The sequence below is a fragment of the Apodemus sylvaticus genome, chromosome 3 (assembly GCF_947179515.1).
Source record: "Apodemus sylvaticus chromosome 3, mApoSyl1.1, whole genome shotgun sequence".
Lineage (NCBI taxonomy): Eukaryota > Metazoa > Chordata > Mammalia > Rodentia > Muridae > Apodemus > Apodemus sylvaticus.
Window position 1 is genome coordinate 47,038,101 of NC_067474.1, and position 24,231 is coordinate 47,062,331.

The window sequence follows — 24,231 nt, forward strand, 5'->3', positions numbered from 1 at the left end:
ATTATCTTGGGTTTCTTTTCCTGTGGTTCCTTTATTTTAAATTGTGTTTTATAGAATTTTAGCATAAGTAGTGGTTTGATTATCAAATTTGCCAATGAATTTTACTTAATTCCTAAGGTAGCTAAATTACCTAGTTTGTATATCTGTCACAAAGATAATGAAGCTTACTGTAATTGCACTGTTAATTAAACAGTGTAATTTCAGCATTGTAAGTTTATAAAAGCTATATTGGATAGTTTAGAAACTTTTAGGGCAGTGTGGTTTTAGGAGGTGAGGAGATAGCCGTTCCCTGTGGAGGCTGTAGGACCTGTGTTGTCCACAGGGGATAATATTAGTACTTGTAATTCTGTATGAGGCATACATGTGATGCTGGCTTTGGTTCATGGATAGATCTAAGAAAAGGGAATGAGGAGGAAGGACTTTTAAAAATAAAAAATGCTTAAAGTTTTAACTTCTATTAAAAGTTGCGAAGAATCTAAAAATGCTTGGGTTAAAGAGGACATGGTATAGTTTTGCAAACGAAGCGATTGGGAAGACAGATCATTGTGTGACCATTCCATGGGGGAAGGAAGGAAGGAAGCTCAAGCTGGCAAGTCAGTTGTATTATTTGTGAGTAATGGGTAGGCTTGAGTAGCTTTTCTTAGGTCAGGAAACTTTGTGAAGTGACTCTAAACTCTGCAGTGACTTTTAAGATGTTTGCAAGTTTCCTGGGATTAGAGGAGAGTAGAAGGGTAGCAGTGGTTAGGTAATGGAGTCTTGTGAGGGAAGCGATCCACAGGGAAAGGTAACTCAGCCTTATGCATGTCTCTGCTAAAGGATGTAGGTGTCTTGCCTCTTGGAACAAGGTTATTCTATATAAATAGCTAGTATTATGCAACTCTTGGTATCAAGGGTGTGCCAGGGACATTAACACTGCTGTTATAGACATATTTAATTTTCACTTAGCTGAAGAGAGTGGGGAAAAACACAAACCCATAAAACTAGTATTGGAGGTACATACTTAATAGCATTCTTGATGGTGGAAATCAATTTTGACTAATGTATCTAAAGGATTGTCTTGGACACCTCTTGTGAGAAGTAATTTTAAGAACGTCTTTTGATAGACAACTTTATCACCAGTCTTGTTCTCCCTCTCAAAAGTTTAGTTCCTGGGTGGTGATAGTGGAATGCTACTCTCTTCAGCTCTTAGGACTTGTAATTTTGTGTGACGCAGATCTATTGCTAACTTTGGTTCATGGTTTACTCAGTAAAGGGGATGAGGAAGAAGGAATTTAAACTATATAAAATGTGCTCAAAAGTTTCAGTTGGGGGCTGGAGAGTTGGCTTAGAGATTAAGAACACTATCTGTTCTTCCAGAGGTCCTGAGTTCAATCCCCAGTAACCACATGGTGGCTCACAACTGTCTATAATGAGATCTGGTGCCCTTTTCTGGTCTGCAGGCATACATGCAGCAGAATGCTGTATACAGAATGAAATGAATGAATAAATCTTTTTACAAAATTTCAGTTTGTTTTTAACAGTTGGAAAGAATCTAAAAATATTTGGGTTAAGGAGGACATGGTATAGTTTTATAAAAGAGGTGCTCAGAGATGGAGTTTCCATATTAATGTTTTTTTATGTTTTAAAATAGTGGGATAATACACTTTTGTGAGGTGGGGATATGGTATTTAGTCTGCTCTGTAATACATATTTGAGTTTTCATTGTTATAAAATAGTACGACAAGCTTTCTTGTACCTAATCTTCCTTAAACATTTATTGAGTGTCCTGTGTGTGTTTAAATGGACCTGGTCTGTAAAGACAAAGAGATCTCTGCTTTCAAAGTCTAAGGTAAATTTTTGAAATGTAAATTTGTCATCAGAGTTGTGAATTGGTGATATGATAATCAGCCTTATTTTCTGTTTAAAGTAGCAGTAGGAGTGTGAATGTAGACTCTAATGTGCTGTCGCTCACAACTTTGTCACTTTTGGGGACTTTACTCAACTCTGTAATCTTAGTGATGAGAAAGATAAAACTGGGCTGTTTCTAGGTCAGCTGGAGAGTTGTGTTTACAATGAGACTATGATCATGGCATCTCTATAACCTAGAGTTACTGTGTGTGCACCTTTATAGAAGGAACACCACAGAACTAGATGTGCTGGTGTATGTTTGTGGTCCCAAACCTGGGCTGCAGAGGCTTTCTAGGGTTGAACAGTTTGAGTATCTTGAGCCTGAGGCCAAGCCTGGGCTACATAGCAAGGTCTGTATAAACAAACACAAACAAACAAATGAAGCATGAAAATAAAACAAAATGGTTCAGTGAAATTTTGTGTTTTAATGAGTATATAGACATGAATAATTCTTAATATTAAATTTGCATTTGAGATAATTTCCTAAAAAGAACTTATATTATACTAGTGCTTCATGGTTGTTGCTAGTAGATTTCTAGTTAGGTACTGGGCCTATATCCACTAATGTGTGAGGTAGTTGGCTCTTTCAAAAATAATCTGGCTTACTTTCATGTTCTTCGGAGTGAGGTGAAAGTCCTTTCTATAGTCTTTAACCTTTGTTCCCAAATATGAGACAACTCATTATTCGGTGCTGTGGTCTGAATCTCTGGTCTTGCGTATGTTAGTAAAGAGCTCCGCCACTGCTGTGTGTTCTCTGCCCTGCTCGTTTCTTCCTGTATCACATAGAAGGAGCATCATTTGTAATAATTAGAATTGAAGCCAAAAATTTTACTTCAGCAACTTGTTTCAAGACCCAAATATTAATACATTTAGAGGAATCCCTGAATGCTAATTATTAAATAACTTTTTGTTATCTCTCTAGATAGAGCTGTTTTCACATGATCAATTCTTTGTAGTAAATTCTATCTTTGGAAGCCTATAGCTACAGTGTACTCATATACATAAAATAAATAAATCTTAAAAAATAAGAAGCTTCAAAGCCCCACCTTCAGTGACACACCTCCAACAAGGCCACACCTTCTCACCCTTCCTAAGAGTCCCACCAACTGGGATCCTGTATTTAGACCAGAGCCTGAGGGGTTTGTTTCCCCACAGTCACGTCCCCACAGGTCACAGATGACACACAGTCAGGTGTTCCTGCCTGCACAGCAAGCACTTTACTGACCGAGTTCTTTCCTCAGTTCCCCACCATTTTTCTGTTTTAAAGAGAGACGAGTGTCACTGCCAAGGTGGAGTCCTCATAACAGGATCTTACAATGTAGCTTGGGCTGCCCTTGAACTTTCCCTGTAGACCAGGTTGGCCCTGAATGCAGCAATCCGCTTGCCTGTGCTGCTGGGGCTAAAGGCGTGCACCACCATCTCATGTGAACACAATGAGATCCTGTCTTATAAATAAAACAACTCCCAAAACTTACTGGCTTCAGATACCATACGTGTAATTTCATTTCTGGAGAATGACGACTTTGTTAAGTGCATAAATTTCTGCATATTGGGATTAAAGACCAATGTAAATTCTCATACCTGTGTTCAAAATACTTTAATTTTGTACTCATGAATAAGAATTTTGACATACTGATAATTTTACTTTACCATAATGTTGATTGGAAGAGAAGTACTTGTGCAGTTGGTATCATAAAAAGAGCATCAAATAGTTTAAACTCATTGTTTTTTTAACTTTGATATGGAAAGTGTCATGTTTAGTTTGTAATATATACACACGTATTACACATATATGTTTTATACATACTATATATCACATTTTGAAATGCTTTGATATAGAATCTAATCAAGATTACAAAAACATTTTTCTTAAAATACACCATTTTGTGTTCATCATAATAAAGTTTCCTATTTTTATGTTTCCTAAAAAAGAAACTTTTGATGTTTTAATTTGTATGATTGAGAGACAGACTTTAGCAATCGTTCCATGGAACTGTTGCCTGTTGAGAGAAAACAAGTTGCTGTTTGTAATCATTGTTTCTGATACCATATGTTAATATACCTTTTAATGTTTTATTATAGTTACATGATGTTGATTGATGGCACAAATGAAGTTTTTATGATTGACAGAGATAATTCCGTTTTTCATGTTTCAAATCTGGAATTTCCATTTCGTAAAGATCTTCGCATGCATTTATCAAATACTCTTTTGGATGGGGTAAGTAATTTATTTATATGTGTATTTAAAAAAAATAAATAGTGCACCTATTATTGTTTTATTGAATATATTCTTCATTTACATTCCAAATGTTAGACCCCTTCCCAGTTTCCCTCTCCCCAAAAACCCCCAACCTGTCCTTCCACACTCTGCCTCCAAGAATGTGCCTTTCCACCTAACTCCCCCCTCTCGATTTCCCCATGCTGGGGCATCTATGAGTTCAAATGAGTTCAGATGAGTCATGAGTTCAAATCTCAGCAACCACATGGTGGCTCACAGCCTTCCGAAATGAGAAACAAATAATCTATGGGCTAGAGTGAGTGGGGGCAGAGCAAGAGGGGGAAAGGGGAAAAACCAAACCAAACCAACAAGCTCCAAATAGTTATCCTTGAGTCTAAACAGCATTTTTCATATATTTTCTTTAATAGAAAAAGTGTTCATGATATGGGAAATGAGTTAAATAAATCTTAAGGGAACAAAATTAAATATTTGTTTTCATTATTGAAAAGTAGTTATTTACTTTTAATAATTAAGAAGTAGCTTTTTAATCTCATCCCTCAAAATAGCTTTCCCTATTCATTTCTAACAAAAAAAGGGCTCTTTTAAGTAAACATTAATGTGAATACTACAGAAAGTCTGGGAAAGCTGAGCATAGTGGCGTGTGCTTTTAATCTCCACACTGGAGAAGCCGAGACAGAAACACAGCCAGGTCACCACCAGCCGTTAAGTCCCAGGCTAGTCTGGCTTCAGACGAAGACTGTCTCTGAAAAAAAAAATCAGACCAAACAATCCAATATAACAAACTAATAAAAAATATAACTGAAATTCCTAATGTGGGAATAACTTGTGTCCCTGTTTGATGGCTGTCACTGTGGACTGCTCAGGGCAAGGTGTTCACTGTTGGCAAGTACAGCACATTTATCAGTAACCTCGACTTTGAGAACTGGCTTTTCTTTTCTTTTCTTTTCTTTTCTTTTCTTTTCTTTTCTTTTCTTTTCTTTTCTTTTCTTTTCTTTTCTTTTCTTTTCTGTTCTGTTCTGTTCTGTTCTTTTCTTTTCTATTCTCTTCTTTCTTTCTTTTTTTTTTGAGATAGGTTCTTATATAGATCGTCTAGTAGTTTAGGCTGATTTTTGAATTCAAGAACTCTGCTTCTGCTTCTCAAGTGGTGGTATACATCTCTACCACCACAGCTGGCTTCAGAGTGTAGATTCTTAAACAATTTATTAGAAGTGTTGGGGCCTGTTGTCTCAGGATTTGAATATTCACGGAACCTTTAGCTTGGCTGAAAAAGGAGTGCTCCAGTCAAGTATGTGCTCACGGAGATCATTCCTGATCTCTACAGTTACATAAAGAACTGAAAGCTGTAGATGCTTTTAAAAGTAATTTTCCACTTAGCAGATTTAGACTTATTTGATGTAAATGTCTGGATGATCTTGCTATGCAGGACTGAGGGCCTGAGTTTGTACCCCAGGCACCCTGTGAGCCTAGTTGTGGCAAGTGCTTGTAGCTCTAGGGCTGTGGGGGCAGAGACAGAGACATCGCAGACTCGCGCTGGCAGCTCCCCCAGCTACAGCTCACTGAGAGGCCATGTCCGAGTGACTGAGTCTGAGAGTAAGACACCGGATGTCCTGTGAAGAACAAAAGTCATTTTTATGTCTTATGTCATTTAGCTTATCTGCTATTTTGTAGGAAATACCTTTTAACTGCATCTTTAAAATTTCACCTTATGACTATGCGCCTCATTATTAAATTTCTTGTTTGCCAAATAAAAATAGCTTTTCTTTTTTTTAGACTTATACTATATGACTTATTTGGGCTGTGATGGTACAGGTATATACTTATTATTATTTAATATTTACAACGTGTTTTACTCTCAAACTGTGGTGGCTTGAATAAAAAATTTCCTGACATTCTAATAATAGCCATCTCTCTTCTTCAGTGACTCTAGTTAGTAGCATGTAGCATCTGAGTTCCACTTACTGAGACTCAAAAGGGTTTTGAAGGGAGTGGCTACATATTTATTCTTTTATAACTTAGAATTATGCCTAATTCATAGTTTGCGTGCAGAAAATATGAATGAATAGGCAGAGAGGTTGGATGCCTTGGGACTTTGAGTATAGAAAATAGGAAGATCAACATACTGGCATGTTGGGGTGTGGAAGCATCAGGAAAGATCTGTGCTCTGATTTTTGGATTGCAACATTTAGTCCAAAAGACAACAGTGTGATTTCTGGGGAATTCTTTTTTAAATATTAAAAAAAGTGTATGCACATGTGTGTGAAGGTGTACACACACGAGTCCAGTACCCTCAGGGTCCATACGAGGGTGTCAGAATCCCTGGAACTAGAGTTACTGGCAGTCAGACCCTGGCTTACAGGGCTGCTCCCACAGCAGAGCAGGCTTTTCACAGCTGAGCCAGCTGTCTCTGTAGTCCTTTAATGACTTCTGGATGGAGCATGAAGTTGATGCATTGGGTAGGGTTTTTTCCAGAGCTCTCGAGAGGCTTGATGTTGATGTGCCATAGGTGGGGCTCTCTTCAGGGTTCTGGTACCTGGGAGTCATTGAGCTTCTTTTATTTGTAAATTTGTAATTTCCACTTCAAGTGTAGAAATGTTCATGATTGTTATTACCATCCTCCGTAGGAGAGTCACTCATGCTTTTTTCTTTAATGTTTTCTCTCAGACAGTTTCTCTTCATTTATTTCTCTTTCTCACTACATAGCCATGGCTTGCATCAAACTCAGAGCTGCCTGCCTCTGCTTCCGTGTGGTGTCTCTTCCTATGTTTTTCAAGACTAGTGAATTTTTTTCACCTAGTTGCTATTAATCCTAACCATATTTTTGAACTGTTGAAAATCTCTGATTCTTTGTCTCTGTGTTATCTTTCTGATCTTAAACAACAAAATCAGCTATACATGAGTAAGCTGACTTACTGTTCTGACCTGACTTTATACCTCTGCCAGCTTTGAGTCTGTTTTATTTGGTTCATGTTGCATGCCTGATTGGAGATTAGATATTTAAGTTTTACCTTGTTGGAAAGGAGTAGTCATCTTTTTCTATTCTTATTTATTTCCCTTTTCTTCTTCCCCCTTTTCTGCCTTATTTATTTATATCCTTCTATCTCTTGAATTTCTAGCTTTACAGACATATCCTACCATACCTAGTAGTGTGTCCCTTAAAGGTTTTAAAACTGTGTTTTGGAATCTAGTTAATTTATTTGGAACTTTTTTTTCAGAGCTAGATTTTAAGATTCTTTTGTTGAACCAGAGGGTTTATTTTTAATTTTTAATTTTTATTATTTCTTTGAGAATTTCACACAAGATGTTTTTTCATAATCACCCTCTCCCCCAATCTGTTTCCTCTCTTTACCTATCCAACTTTGTGTGTCTTTTTAAAAAACCCATTAAGATATTTTTATTATTCTTGGATGCATGGTTTTCCACTAGAGTGCTGTCACTTACCAGGGCCTACATCTTAGAGAATGTGTTTCTTCCTGTCCTGGCATCTAATATTTGCTAATAGCTCCATGGTTGGGGTGGGATTTCATGCTGGCTCCTTTTCCATTTTGGGATTTGGTCTGGTTTGGTTTTGTACAGGTCTCCTGCATATTGTTGCAACTACTCAGAATCTGTCTGTTCAGCTGCCCTGCTGTGTTGAGAACCTACTGCTTCCTTATAGTTGTCTACACCACCTCTGGCTCTTAACACTGCTCTGTCTGTGTTATGTCCACCTGCGCCCCTGTTGTGTGCCCTCATCCTATTTAGGACCAGAGTAACTTTTTTTTTTTTTAATTCGATGTATTTTTTTTTTTTTTTTTACATTTCAAATGATTTCGCCTTTCCTAGCCCCCCACTCCCCGAAAGTCCCGTAAGCCCCCTTCTCTCCCCCTGTCCTCCCACCCACCCCTTCCCACTTCCCCGTTCTGGTTTTGCTGAATACTGCTTCACTGAGTCTTTCCAGAACAAGGGGCCACTCTTCCTTTCTTCTTGTACCTCATTTGATGTGTAGATTATGTTTTGGGTATTCCAGGTTTCTAGGTTAATATCCACTTATTAGTGAGTGTATACCATGATTCACCTTTTGAGTCTGGGTTACCTCACTTAGCAGAGTAACTTTTAATGCAGGGATGATTCACTTTATTGAAGCCATATTCTTCTCAGTACCCAATGCTCCACCAATTATGAGCTCCCTCTCTTCTTCCCTCCTGTTTTCCTCAAACCAGGGTGCTTTGTGCCTCGTTATCTTAGTTATTGTTTTATTCCTGAGATGATACATCGTAACCAAGACAGCTTATGAAAAAAGCATTTAATTGGGGACTTGTTTACAGTTTCATTGGCTTAGTCCATGAACATCAGGGATAGGAGAATGACAGCAGGCAGGTATGGCCTAGAGCAGTAGTTGAGATCTCATATCTGATCCCTAAATTGCAGGCAGACAGAGAGTGGGACTAGACCTAGTGTGGGCTCAGAGCCTACCCCCATTTACACACCTTCTCAACAAGGCCACACTCCTCATCTTTCCCAAATTGTTCCACTAACTAGGGACCAAGTATTCAAGCATAATGAACCCATGGAGCCCATTCTCATTCAAACCACCACGTTCATTTTGGACTGGATCTCTTTATGCTCCATCTTTCTGAATGCTGGGATTACAAGTGTTTGGTATTTTGCTTGGCAACTGAGATTTTCTGGTCTGTGTGATGCTAACAGGCATTGATCTTGTACTTAGTGCCGATACTGCTATGGCTCTTGGGTGGACCTTTGCTGAGCTTTAAGTTGTCTCCCACATGCGTATTTAAGGATTCTATTTACACATCTCTGGAGTTCTCATCTGAGTGTTTGTCAGTCTTCTGTATTCCCTCTCCCTCTTTTCCTCCCTCCCAGGTCCACTGAATAGTAGTGGTTGGTGACTGGCAGACTTCAAACTTATAGAAATCCCGCTGCCTCTCTCTCCTGAGTGTAGTGTTCTCTAAGCATAAATATATAATTATTTGGAAGGCAATCTGACAGGTACATCATATCCACTTAGCAAGTCAATATGAGTAACTTTGGCCTCCCTTGGTTTATAGGACTGGATGTAAATACCCTCCCATGGGAGGGGCCTCAGTTCCATTAAGAATGTGGTTGGCTACTTATATAACATTATTTCATCTGTGTGTACATCTTGCCTATCCTCTCAGTAGTGTTGCACAGAGGGTCAATAGCTGAGCAAGACTATTAGTAACAGTTTTTCCTTCAGCCGAGTACCTTCCAGAGCTCTGCAGGTTAGCTAGCAGGCAAGGAGCCTCCAGCCCAGCTTAGTTTGTCTGCTGTGTATTTTGGGCTGTCATTAAACAAATAAACAACACTTGCTCGTTTGTCTATTATATTTTGTTTTGTTTATTGATAATATATTTTCCTTTTGGCTGTTTAAACCAATGTCTACAGGAAAATTTTTTTTGTTAAACATAATTTGTGAGAATTTTTTGTCTGTTATGCAAAATTAACTTTTTCTAGTCACAGTTGTTGAAAAGAAACATTAAATGAAATCATGGTACCACCTTGTTATTGCATAAAGCATTCATATGGAAATGTTTAAGCAAACACATTTCTATAAACAGGTTAAAATAACAAATTTGAGACTGGAGCTGTAGCTCAGTTGGTAGAGTACTTGGGTATCATGAACAAAACCCTGGCCCCATCCAAACTGCTGCCTAACTCCAGGATTGTAGCACATACCTGTGGTCATGGCGCTGAAGCGGTGGGTGGCTTTGATCTCACTTTCCCCTTTATTCCCTGGATGCTGAGATTGCTTGTTTTCTACTGTGCCTCATACAGAATTTGTTTTGACTTATTAAAAAGTCAAAGCAAATGGTAGATTTGAAGTGATCTTTATATGAAAATTTAAAAAGTTATATAGGAAATTTAGTGTATAATAAGACTAAAGTTATCAGCATATAACAATTTTTTTTTTCGAAGAATTTCCACATTTATTTCCATAGTTGCTATACCAGTACTCTTTCCCCACATCCTCACTGGCATTTTTTTTTCATTTCTTTTTTTTTTTTTTTTTAAGCATATAACAATTTTAAACATCAAAATGATGCTGAATTTCAGAATTAAAAATTGTTTACTTTTAAATATTGCTAGTAATCTAAACATAAAGGAGAATGTAGTGTAACTATTCAGCTATAAAGAACATATAACTGGTTGTGACAGTGCAAGTGTATAAGTTAAACACTTTTAATGTTGAGGCAGGAGGATTGTTGAGAGTTCCTGAGCCGAGTTCCTGCAGCTACCTCATGAGCTACCTAGGGGTTACATAGCTAGGGACTAGCCAGGGTTTACATAACAAGACCCTGACTCTAAACAAAATGACAAATCTCTAACCCAAAACACAAGGAGGTAACATCATAGATTATTTGGACATATAAATACATAGTAAAGATTTTTGGCATTCTGAAAATGTGCTGATTTTATAAGTACAAGTGTATGTGCTTTGAAATCTCAAGACATATGTTGAAGCTTTATACCTTTTCTCTGTGTGTATTATATTCTATTAAAATGAAAAATTGCTATTAAAGTAAAAACACATATTTGTTTCTTTCAAGGAAATGATCATTGACAAAGTAAATGGACAGGCCGTCCCGAGATATTTGATATATGACATAATTAAGTTCAACGTAAGTACCTCTTATCATTCATACAATTGTTAAAATCGTCACAGAGTTAATGTGCATATTTATATATATTAATATGTTTTTGTAGTTCTAGGTATTGAATTCATGGATGGGCTAGACAAGTGCCCTACCATTGAGCTGCACCTCCACTAATAAGATTAAAATGTTTGTAATGAACAGAGAAAGTACATGTCAGATATGATGACACAAGCTTGGAGGAGGGGCGAGGGGTCCGGAGTTTACAGCCACCCTCATGAGACCCTGTCTTAAAACCCGAAAATGAGCTGGGTGGTGGTGGCACACGCCTGTAATCCCAGCACTCTGGGAGGCAGAGGCAGGGGGATTTCTGAGTTCGAGGCCAGCCTGGACTACAGAGTGAGTTCCAGGACAGTCAGGGCTATACAGAGAAAAAACCAAATCCAAAAAACCAAACCAACCAACTAACCAAACAAACAAACAAAAAACCCAACCAACCAACCAAACAAACAAAAAACAAAAAACAAAAACCTCAAAAATGTGGTCATTTACTTAAACCATACTGAAAACATATTAGGGATGTGTAACTAAAGTGTTTAAGACTCGAGAATTTCTAGCAGTATTTTAAAAGGAATTTTTTTTGAGAATTATATTTTACTTTACTAAACTGTAATATTGAAAGTCAGGGATTACATTACTCCCAGTTATTTAAGAACATTTTTTCAGCTATCTATCTATCTATCTATCTATCTATTTATTTATTTAATTTTTTTTGGTTTTTTGGATTTGGATTTTTTTGAGACAGGGTTTCTCTGTATAGCCCTGGTTGTCCTGGGACTCACTCTGTATACCAGGCTAGCCTTGAACTCAGAAATTCGCCTGCCTCTGCCTCCCAGAGTGCAGGGATTACAGGTGTGCACCTCCACTGCCTGGCTCAGAATATTTTCATTGTATATAACTTTAATTTTTGGTTCAATTTTTATAATTTAAACTAAAGCTTTCAACTTAAGCACCTCAGAGTTAGGAAACATCGGCTTGCTCTTTGTTTCTTTCTTAGACTTATTTTTATTTTCTGTGAATGAATGTTTTGCCTGAATGAACTCCACTTGTGTGCAGTGTTCATGGAGGCCAGAAGAGGGCATTAGAGTCCCTGGAACTGAGTACTGGGAACTAACTATGGGTCCTCTGCAAGAGGACTTCCACTTACTACCAGTGAGCCTTCTCATTTCTCCATCCATTTGTTGTTGTCTTATTGCTATTTATAGTCCTTAAGACTCTACTTTGTGGGCTGGAGAGATGGCTCAGAGATTAGGGGCACTGACTGCTCTTCCAGAGGTCCTGAGTTCAATTTCCAGCATTTACATGGTGGCTCACAACCGTTTGTAATGGAATCCAATGCACTCTTCTGGTGTGTCTGAAGAGAGCAACAATATATTCATAGACATAAACAAATAATTCTTTAAAAAAACGCCTAGTACTTTGCAAAGTTGGTAATTCCTCCCATCTATCAGATACATTTTTATCTGCAGTTAGACCCACAGGCCAGGGGAGTGGCTTCATTTCCTTGTTGAGTGGGGCTTATACTTTCAGAGGTTTTGTCTATTGTTATGGTGAGGTACAGAGGAGGAGAGAGGGAAAAGGAAAAGGGAGAAGAGAGGAGGAAGAAGGCGGGGGGGGGGAGAGGGCGAGAGACAGACAGGAGACAGACAGAAGAAACAGACAGACAGAAGAGCTAGACACTGGTCCTGGTGTGGGCTTCTCTTGTCCCCAGTGACATGTAGTGCCATTCCCTGATAACAAAGCTTTCAAATATATGAGTCTGTGGAAGCCATTTTTTTTTTTAAAGATTATATTAAAGACAGGCTTATTGGGAACCTGTGCTCAGGTGGGTGAGTTTATTGGCCCTAAGGAATAAGGCCAGGGAAGTCACCATGGGGACAGGGTGGGGGTAAGGAAGGGAGAGAGAAAGAGAGAAGGGGGCATACGCTTAGAGAGAAAGGAGGAGGAGCGGGCAGAAAGCACCATTCTTATTAAATCCACCACAGGCAAGTTTTTCTTGGCTTAGGTTTTACTAATACAGTTAAATAATAAAATATAGTAATTTTGTTAATATGTTAATTCAGACTTGAAATCTAAGCCAGTTTAGATAGATAGCATTTTCTCTTGCTGCCTTAGGTAATTTCAATTTTAAAATGGCTATTGTTAGTCTAATTACTGGGATGTATGGTGTACTAATTATTCACTAGACATCTCCAAGGATTGCTATTTGTATAGACAATAGCATATAGCACTGCAGTCTTAATAGTTATGCTGACAATGTAGTTGTGGTCAAATAAAAAAATTTGTTCTTTTATTCAGGCACAACCAGTTGGAGACTGTGATTTTAATATTCGTCTACAGTGTATTGAGCGTGAAATTATAAGTCCACGACATGAAAAAATGAAGACTGGACTCATTGACAAAACCCAGGAACCATTTAGTGTCAGATCTAAACAATTTTTTGACATCAATATTTCAAGAAAGGTAAGATGTATTTGTTTCTTTAGTTGGGAATTCCACGTTCCATTGCTCAGCTTGTGAGAGGAACTTGGATGACTACTACTCTGTTGCCCTGTCTTCTCCAGGGCAGCACCCAGGCTCTTCTCTTCAGCAGTGTTCTCGGTGTGGATAGAACACCATGCTGGGTCCATGTTCATTAGAATAGTTTGTTACTAATCACTGTTACAGATTCTCATTAAAACAAACAAATAAAAAGCTGCAATGTAAGCGTAAGTCTTGCCTGCTTTAGCTCCTAAGGAAATGACAGAGACCTGTTTGAGAATTTTTTTTTTTTTTTTTTTTTTTTTAATTAACTAAACTCACCAGGTTCTGGGCTGTCCCAGCCCTCTAAAGCTGCCTGCTTTCCAGCCACGTGGTCTTCTCCCTTTAGTCCGAGCCTTTCTCTGGCTTACTTTACTCCACATGGGTCCTTATGGAGACTCCTCCTGGACCTTCCACATGCTTTCTCCACACACACTGCTCCTCAGGGTCCTATCTACTCTCTCTTCTCCTTTGGGATCCCCTGACTGGGATTGGAAGTCCTACCATATCTCTTCTCTCCAGTTAATTGGATGAACAGCTCTTTTATTAACCAATCAGAGGTGATGGGAAACAGTTTTTATCTAACATTGAGACTGGAGATGCTTGACCATATATGTTATCAGGACTGCAGTCAGATCTCTGGGCATAGAAGTCAGCATCTGAGTACATGGTGCACAAAACCACCCCTAATACTGCAATACATATTGAATCATATAGAATGAATCCAGGACCAAGGGGCCGGGGAGGGATGGAGGGAGGGGAAAGGAAGAGGGAGAGGGAGGAGACAAGGCAAAGGAAAGAGAAAGGACAATGAAAAGGAAGGAATGGCTTAATCTAGCTTTATTAACAGCCTCTTCATGTTGTTCAATACAGCTAATACAGTGAAGGTATGATGATCTGCTCGGGTTTTAGATACACATTCAGTTAGAAATACCTCTCACAACAGTAATAAGTAGAGTGTAAATGTGCTTTTATTTGCTTCATGTAATTCTCGTCTGGGAGGCTTACTGCTGAATAAGTTCACCCTAGTTCTTCCTGAATTTTAGCTGGCTGGTTCAGCTAGGATGTTCTGGCTCTCTCTCCTCTCCAAGACGACTGATTTCAATCTGGCTTCTCTCAACTTCTTACTGAATTTCTCTGCCTAGCCTCACAGTAATTCTGGCAATTTGTTTTAATCTTCTGGCTCCTTATTCTCTGGCTTCCTCTGGCTTCAATTGCCTTTGCTGACCTGCACTGAGCTGTGTGAGCGCTCGAATGAGCTCAGTTCCATTGCACGGCAGCGCACCGACTGCACTGACCAACTTGCTGCTCTTAAATACTAGCTGCCCTTTCCTGAGAGTTGGGGGACTCTGTGATTCGTCCCTTTGTCTGCCCCTCAATTAGACAACATCTTCAAACATCACTGCTTCCTTCTACAAACTAATTTCACCTTACAGGTTTGTACTAAGGGTAGGTCTATTCCAGCCAGTTCCAAACTACTTCAGGTGTGCCTGTTTTCCAGTCAGTTCACAAGGTCTTTGGATGTTATCTCTCGCCAGAGCAGCCTCATTGCTGGATTAAAATTCCTCTACAAGAGAGTTCTATAATTCTGTCTATTCTTTCTGTTTGAAGACTAATTTAAAATGGAATTATTTGACTAGATTAAATGTAGTTGACAAAATTTTAAAAGTTTGACGTATTTCTACTCATTTTTGCATTGAGTCAGAAAAGTAACACCTCCTGTTGGTTATTTTACTGTATTTGGAATTCTGTTATAATATACAAACACATATACTATTCATAGATTCATAGTTTTGCCACGCCTAGTCAAGAGATGATTCTTTATATACTATTCTGCATTTCTTATTTTTTTAATTTAATTTTTACCCTGACAATCTTGAGTCCTCTCACTCCATTATTGTTATACTTGGCCTTTATTCTTTGTCCAATTTTATTTTGTTAGTTTATTTTTTTGAGACATTAGACATTTGCCTGTGTCTCCTGAGTGCTTTGATTAAAGACATAAGCCATCATCTCCTGGTTTCCTTTGTTTATATTTGGGATTATATTTTAATTGCAATTATTTTCTCTCCCTTTCTCCCTATGAACCATCCCATATACCCTTTACCCTCCTTCAAATTCATGAACTCATGTTTCATTGCTTGTTATTGAATGCATGTATGTATTTGTATATACACATACATTCCTAACAATAACTTGATGAGTCCAGATAATGTTACTTCTGTGTATGTTTTCAGGGCTGACCATTTGGTACTGGACAACCAATTGGTGTGCTTTTCCCTAGGGAGGACCACCTCTCCCATGTTTGCTTATTTGTCTGTAGTTCTTTGAATAGGGTTGAGGCCTTCTGCCTTCCCCCTCTCCCTGGGCAGTTTGGCATGTTTATTGATCATCTCCTTGTTTGGCTCACATTTGAGCAATCATATTGATTTTTGAGGCTTTACAGATGTAGCTTCTGATGTTACTAGGAAACAGAGTATCATAGTAAAGTCCCTGCTCCTCTGGGTCTTAGAAACTTTCTGCCCCTTCTTCTGCAATATTTCCTGAGCCTTGGATGCCAGGAATGTTTCATAGATATATTCCCTGGGACTGGGCTCCATAATTTTGCTTTTTAATTGGTTGTGGTTTTCTGTAGTTTTTGATTTTTGTGTAGAGAAGTTTCCTTGATGAGGGATGAAGACTACACTTACCTGTGGGTGTAAGGACAGATGTTTAGATACTGTTAGGGATTATACTGGTTTAGTAAATTAGTGGTTGTAGGTAGATTCTCCTCTAATAATTATGATTTCACTAGCACTGATTACTTAACTAGATTTTTCAGGACTATGCATGGTATTCCTCTTGTTGAGTGGCTCTTAAGTCTAATTGAAGAGCTGCTGGTTACTCCCAAGGTATGCGTGCTATACTAGTGCACCCTTAGGGTTGTTGTACCATGCTGGTTGTTGGTGTGGTTCATAGCTGTTGAGTGGGACTGTTGGTTGCCTGTCTCCTTTGGAAGCTTGCATGGCATCTTCTGATACCATGAAAGCTAGTACTCAGGGAGGGAACATTCAAATTATTTCTATTTCAGTGGCCTCTGGGCCCTGTTTCTAAGTGCACAGTTTCTTTTACAACAGGGACTTGTCTTCCTTCTGTGGGCTGCTAGCAGGGGCAACACAATGGATTGTGTGTTTTGGGGGTCTCTTTGACAGCACCGCATGGCCTTTATTCTTTATAGTCTCAAAGATTGCCATGTATGTGTATATCACAACTGACACATGTGTCACATAGTCATAAATGTTTAAACTTTTTTTAATGACAAAGGATGTGAACATTTTTTTTAAAAGATTTATTTATTTATCATATGTAAGTACACTGTAGCTGTCTTCAGACACCCCAGAAGAGGGCATCAGATCTCATTATGGATGGTTGTGAGCCACCATGTGGTTGCTGGGATTTGAATTTAGGACCTTCAGAAGAGCAATCAGTGCTCTTAACTGCTGAGCCATCTCTCCAGCCCCAATATTTAAACATTTTAGTGTTTTAATAAGAATCGTTAAAGTTTTGCATACTATGTCCAATTTATAATTTTTTGAGTTCGTTGGGAGTTTCATACAGTGTATTTTGGTCATATCTAGTCCCATTCCCCATCTTCTCCCATATCTCTCCCACTCTTCCTTTCTACCCAACTTTGTTTGATCTTTTTTATTCATTTGGAGACTCATGGATTGTGCTACCTACCTCAGTTTCCTCAGTTAGATACTGTCTCACAGAATACTTATTCACAGAATAATAATTCTGGATTCTGCCTATTTAACAATCATAAAATATGTTTCTTGTGGAAATTGCTGTCATACTTTCTACCTTCCAGTTGAGATTTACCAAATTTTATAAGTTTAATTGTAATAATGCATGCTAATGAAACAACCAATGATGATAATGAAAAAACTATGTATGAAAATAAATGGCTAACTAATGACATAGCTTAATTTTTTCTTTTATCCAGTAATACACAAATCAGTAATTTTTTTAGAGAGGATAATGTGTTAGATTTGTGGTGAACAAGAACGATAATTTTTTCCATGATAGTTGGTTACTGGTTAGAGAAAAATTTAGCATCTAGACAGAGTGAATGAACTTAACTGGAGCTAGTTTTAGACTTGGGGAATAAAAAACATTAAAGATTAATATCTTTTAAAGATTAAAACCCAAGCTTCCATTTTTTGAGGATTTTTAAAAACTAAACTTTCAGTTTCAGGGGAACAGTGAGATCTCATAAAAAGTCACCAGATACTGTTCTGAGTCTCTTCAGGCCGTCAGTTGAAGCTGTGTGGGCTATTTGCTCCAGAAATTTCCGATGTATGTAGAATAAACCAGAATTACAGGGTGAAAGGAATTATTCTTTTATTCTTTAAATAGTCATATAATATAGCTTGCTGCACTGTGGTGAGGTGATAATGACAGTTTGTGTCCCAGAAACAGTGGGTGCGGTTCCTACTTTAGTGTAGTCTTCAGGTGCTATTAAACAGTGTTTCTGAGAGTCTTTTCTATGTACTGTAGCTTTACAACTTCTATTTTGTTGTTCATGTTTCAAATTTGAAGCACTATCTTTTCTACTTATGCATTATAATGATTTGGTTTTCAGTAGACCTATAAAGTATCACTTCAGAGAAAATCTTCAATTATTTGGTCTATGGAAAGTGGTATGCCTAACAGAAGCAATTTAGAGGGGAAGTGCTGGATTACAGTCCCAGGTTACAAACTGTCATTAGTAGGGTGTCAAGGTGGCAGGGACCTCAGACAGCCAGTCCCTCACATCCACAGTAAGGACAGAGACGTGGAGGCCAGGGCTAAGCTCCCCTCCCTCACATTCACTCTGGGCTCAGCCCCTGGATACTGTTGCCCACCTCAGTTAACCTAATTCAGAAAATCTCTCTCAGGCGTGTCTGAACAGCTCCTCATTGAGACATTCTTATAGGATTCTAGATTGTATCTAATTGACAGTTTAAATTTACTGTCATGGTAGCTTAGGGCGAGTCACTGCTTTACCACAGGAAAATTTCTTTGCAGGGTTTCCAACTAACTATTTACAAATTCACTGATTTGAAGTGTTTTAAAAATAACTTGAATAATTTAAGTAGAATTAAGTAGAATTAGATTCACAGGCAGAAATAGCTCATTACACCATTACATTTAAATATTGGTGTTAAAGGTGAGAGGTATGAGGCTCTCCCTGTGTCAGGTTTAAGGAAAAATAGTGGTTATTGCTAATGATAACTTGAGACTTGACAGGAAGTCCTCACTTTTCACAACATTCTTGGTAAATATGAAAATTGGTAGATTGAGTTTTATCTAGGTTTAGTGATTAATGTTGTCAAACCAAATCAATAATTTTTTTAATGATAAGGAAACCAGATTTGTAAATATATTTGTAAGCCAAATTTAATGAGAGACAAAGAATTATTAATAAAAACTATTAAGTTGAGGAAATTAAATATTGGTGTTAAAATTAAGGTATTACTTAGGTTGAGGCATATATTATCATAGCATCCCTAATATCCCTTACTTGGTTTTTAATCATTGCTAGTGAGTCAGGGAATATCTTTCTAAGAAACTGAATGAAAAAATATTTTTATTTAGCTTTAAAAAATGTTAGTAGTAGTATGTGTGTATGTGCATGTATGCATGTTTGATATATGTGTGATGCCTGTGTTTGTAGGTGTATAATGTTTGTGTATGTATGATTGCGTGTGATGCACTTATGCCTGATATGCATCATACACATATGTGTATGATGCTTGTGTGTGAGTGTGAGTGTATGTGTGTATGTGTGTGCATGTAGTGATGTGCCTATGGAGGTCAGTGGTCGACTTTAAGGGGTAGATTCTTGCCTCTCATCTTTGCAAGAGTTCTGTGCTTGTCTCCAAGCTGAGTTTGTTGTTTCACCCACTGAGCCATCTCACCAGTCCTGATTTAGCTGTTAATCATCTAGGAAATTAAAACTCACTGTGCCTTCCATTAGCCTATCATGATAACTCATGAGTACGCTTCACTTAAATATGGTAAGGAGAGAGGGACAGGTAGTTTAAAACCTTAGAGACAATTTACTTAGGAATATAATGATAGAAATAAAATTCTAAAAGTAGCTTTAAATCATGCCTTACGTTTAAGCTATTTGAAGAATATGATCTGAACTTGAAGAACTGTTTGGCTCCTCATTAACTCTAGTACTTGTTATGGGGACTGCCTGATTTTCACAGACTACCCCTCCTTAGTGTGCATCTTCATTCTGGTGGTTTGACCTGGCTCCTCCAGTTTGAAGTTTTGTCATAGTGATTTTATTTTATTAAAAAAATCTATATAATACTTATAGCTATTCATTTATAGTCTGCCTGCCTGCTTGCCTACCTACCTACCTACCTACCTACCTACCTACCTACCTACCTACCTATTATCTATCAAGTCTAGGCTGGCCCTCAATCCCTCTATAACTGAGGATGATCTTGAACTTCTGTCTAGGATTTATAGGTATGGACGACCACATCTGGTTGAATGTTGGGAGAACCCAGCCTTCTCACTTGCTGGGCAAGCACTCCACAAACTGAGCCACATCGGTGACACTCTCTGCAACCTGATACTGTCACTTTAAAAACTTATTCCTGGCTATTATTCTTAGTATCACATTTAAAATTCAAAACCTATTGTTCCCTGGTCATAATGTGGATTTTTAAAAATCGCTGAGATGTTTCAAATTAAAAAAAATTCACTTTTTGTTTGTTTGCATTTTCAAATCATCCTGAGAGCTGCACAACTGTTTTTTCTTTTTCTTTTTTTAATTTTTTTTATTCGATATAATTTATTTACATTTCAAATGATTTCCCCTTTTCTAGCCCCCCACTCCCTGAAAGTCCCGTAAGCCCCCTTCTCTTCCCCTGTCCTCCCACCCACCCCTTCCCACTTCCCCGTTCTGGTTTTGCCGAATACTGCTTCACTGAGTCTTTCCAGAACCAGGGGCCACTCCTCCTTTCTTCTTGTACCTCATTTGATGTGTGGATTATGTTTTGGGTATTCCAGTTTTCTAGGTTAATATCCACTTATTAGTGAGTACATACCATGATTCACCTTTTGAGTCTGGGTTACCTCACTTAGTATGATGTTCTCTAGCTCCATCCATTTGCCTAAGAATTTCATGAATTCATTGTTTCTAATGGCTGAATAGTACTCCATTGTGTAGATATACCACATTTTTTGCATCCACTCTTCTGTTGAGGGATACCTGGGTTCTTTCCAGCATCTGGCAATTATAAATAGGGCTGCTATGAACATAGTAGAGCATGTATCCTTATTACATGGTGGGGAATCCTCTGGGTATATGCCCAGGAGTGATTTGCATTTCCCTAATGACTAATGAAGTTGAGCATTTTTTAAGATGCTTCTCCGCCATCCGAAGTTCTTCAGGTGAGAATTCTTTGTTTAACTCTGTACCCCATTTTTTAATAGGGTTGTTTGGTTTTCTGGAGTCTAACTTCTTGAGTTCTTTATATATATTGGATATTAGCCCTCTATCTGATGTAGATCTTTTCCCAATTTGTTGGTTGCCGATTTGTCCTCTTGATGGTGTCCTTTGCCTTACAGAAACTTTGTAATTTTATGAGGTCCCATTTGTCAATTCTTGCTCTTAGAGCATACGCTATTGGTGTTCCAACATCATTAATCATTAGGGAAATGCAAATCAAAACAACCCTGAGATTTCACCTCACACCAGTCAGAATGGCTAAGGTTAAAAACTCGGGAGTGAGAATTCTTTGTTTAACTCTGTACCCCATTTTTTAATAGGGTTGTTCGGATTTCTGGAGTCTAACTTCTTGAGTTCTTTATATATATTGGATATTAGCCCTCTATCTGATGTAGGATTGGTGAAGATCTTTTCCCAATTTGTTGGTTGCCGATTTGTCCTCTTGATGGTGTCCTTTGCCTTACAGAAACTTTGTAATTTTATGAGGTCCCATTTGTCAATTCTTGCTCTTAGAGCATACGCTATTGGTGTTCTGTTCAGAAACTTTCTCCCTGTACCGATGTCCTCAAGGGTTTTCCCCAGTTTCTTTTCTATTAGCTTCAGAGTGTCTGGCTTTATGTGGAGGTCCTTGATCCATTTGGATTTGAGCTTAGTACAAGGAGACAAGGATGGATCAATTCGCATTCTTCTGCATGCTGACCTCCAGTTGAACCAGCACCATTTGTTGAAAAGGCTATCTTTTTTCCATTGGATGTTTTCAGCCTCTTTGTCGAGGATCAAGTGGCCATAGGTGTGTGGGTTCATTTCTGGATCTTCAATCCTGTTCCATTGATCCTCCTGCCTGTCACTGTACCAATACCATGCAGTTTTTAACACTATTGCTCTGTAGTATTGCTTGAGGTCAGGGATACTGATTCCCCCAGACTTTCTTTTGTTGCTGAGAATAGTTTTAGCTATCCTGGGTTTTTTGTTATTCCAGATGAATTTGATAATTGCTCTTTCTAACTCTGTGAAGAATTGAGTTGGGATTTTGATGGGTATTGCATTGAATCTGTATAGTGCTTTTGGCAAAATGGCCATTTTAACTATATTGATTCTACCGAACTATGAGCATGGGAGGTTTTCCCATTTTTTGAGGTCTTCTTCCATTTCCTTCTTCAGAGTCTTGAAGTTCTTGTCATACAGATCTTTCACATGTTTGGTAAGAGTCACCCCAAGATACTTTATACTGTTTGTGGCTATTGTGAAGGGGGTCATTTCCCTAATTTCTTTCTCAGCCTGCTTATCCTTTGAGTATAGGAAGGCCACTGATTTGCTTGAGTTGATTTTATAACCTGCCACTTTGCTGAAGTTGTTTATCAGCTGTAGGAGCTCTCTAGTGGAGTTTTTTGGGTCACTTAGGTAGACTATTATGTCGTCTGCAAATAATGATAGTTTGACTTCTTCCTTTCCAATTTGTAACCCTTTGACCTCCTTATGTTGTCGAATTGCCCGAGCTAGTTCCTCAAGTACAATATTGAAAAGACAAGGAGAGAGGGGGCAGCCTTGTCTGGTCCCTGATTTCAGTGGGATTGCTTCAAGTTTCTCTCCATTTAGTTTGATGCTGGCTACCAGTTTGCTGTATATTGCTTTTACTATGTTTAGGTATGGGCCTTGAATTCCTGTTCTCTCCAAGACTTTAAGCATGAAAGGATGCTGAATTTTGTCAAATGCTTTTTCAGCATCCAATGAAATGACCATGTGGTTTTGTTCTTTGAGTTTGTTTATGTAGTGGATTGCATTGATGGATTTCCATATATTGAACCAACCCTGCATTCCCGGGATAAAGCCTACTTGATCATGGTGGATGGTTGTTTTGATGTGTTCTTGGATTCGGTTGGCAAGAATTTTATTGAGTATTTTTGCATCGATGTTCATAAGGGAAATTGGTCTGAAGTTCTCTTTCTTTGTTGGATCTTTGTGTGGCTTTGGTATCAGCGTAATTGTGGCTTCGTAGAAGGAATTGGGTAGTGTTCCTTCTGTTTCTATTTTGTGGAAGAGTTTGAAGAGTATTGGTGTTAACTCTTCTTTGAAGGTCTGATAGAATTCTGCACTGAAGCCATCTGGTCCTGTGCTTTTTTTGGTTGGAAGACTTTCTATGACCCCTTCTATTTCTTTAGGCATTATGGGACTGTTTAGATGGTCTAGTTGGTCCTGATTTAATTTTGGTATTTGGTATCTGTCAAGGAAATTTTCCATTTCCTCCAGATTCTCCAGTTGTGTTGAGTGCAATCTCTTGTAGTAGGATCTGATGATTTTTCGGATTTCCTCAGTTTCCGTTGTTATATCTCCCTTTTCATTTCTAAGTTTTTTAATTTGGATACTTTCTCTGTGCCCTTTGGTCAGTCTGGCTAAGGGTTTATCTATCTTGTTGATTTTCTCAAAGAACCAGCTCCTGGTTTTGTTGATTTTTTTTTTGTATGGTTCTCTTTGTTTCTACTTGATTGATTTCGGCCGTGAGTTTGATGATTTCCTGCCTTCTACTCCTCCTGGGTGAAATAGCTTCTTTTTGTTCCAGGGCTTTCAGGTGTGTTATTAAGCTGGTAATGTATGCTCTCTCCATTTTCTTTTTGGAGGCACTCAGGGCTATGAGTTTTCCTCTTAGCACTGCTTTCATTGTGTCCCATAGATTTGGGTATGTTGTGTTTTCATTTTCATTGTGTTCTAAAAAGTCTTTAATTTCTTTCTTTATTTCTTCCTTGACCAAGGCATCATTGAGTAGAATATTGTTCAATTTCCACGTGTATGTGGGTTTTCTGTTGTTTTTGTTGCTATTGAAGACCACTTTTACTCCATAGTGATCTGATAGGAGGCATGGGATTAGTTCTATCTTCTTATATTTGTTGAGGTCTGTCTTGTGACCAATTATATGGTCGATTTTGGAGAAGGTGCCATGAGGTGCTGAGAAAAAGGTATATTCTTTTGTTTTAGGATAGAATGTTCTATATATATCTGTTAAATCTAATTGGTCCAAAGCTTCAATTAGTTTCATTGTGTCCCTGTTTAGTTTCTGTTTTCCTGATCCGTCCATTGAGGAAAGTGCAGTGTTGAAGTCACCCACAATTATTGTGTTAGGTGCAATGTGTGCTTTGAGTTTTAATAAAGTTTCTTTTACGAAAGAGGGTGCCCTTGCATTTGGAGCATAGATGTTCAGGATTGAGAGTTCTTCTTGTTGTATTTTTCCTTTGACCAGCAAGAAGTGTCCCTCACAGTCTCTTTTGATGACTTTGGGTTGAAAGTCAATTTTATCTGATATTAAAATGGCTACTCCAGCTTGTTTCCTGAGACCATTTGCTTGTAAAATTGTCTTCCAGCCTTTTACTCTAAGGTAGTGTTTGTCTTTGACCCTCAGGTGTGTTTCCTGTAAGCAGCAAAATGTA

General features: G+C 38.2%; 1 protein-coding gene across 4 annotated transcripts in view; it reads left to right on the top strand.

Moving 5' to 3' along the window:
* Rngtt (RNA guanylyltransferase and 5'-phosphatase) overlaps positions 1-24,231 on the top strand; it is a 228,913-nt gene that overhangs the window by 46,519 nt on the left and 158,163 nt on the right. For all 4 annotated transcript variants that reach the window (XM_052176203.1, XM_052176206.1, XM_052176204.1 and 1 more), the window contains 3 exons: positions 3,970-4,105; positions 10,693-10,764; positions 13,096-13,260. In XM_052176203.1, coding sequence (XP_052032163.1) covers positions 3,970-4,105; positions 10,693-10,764; positions 13,096-13,260 — 373 coding nt within the window. The remainder of the gene's footprint in view (positions 1-3,969; positions 4,106-10,692; positions 10,765-13,095; positions 13,261-24,231) is intronic.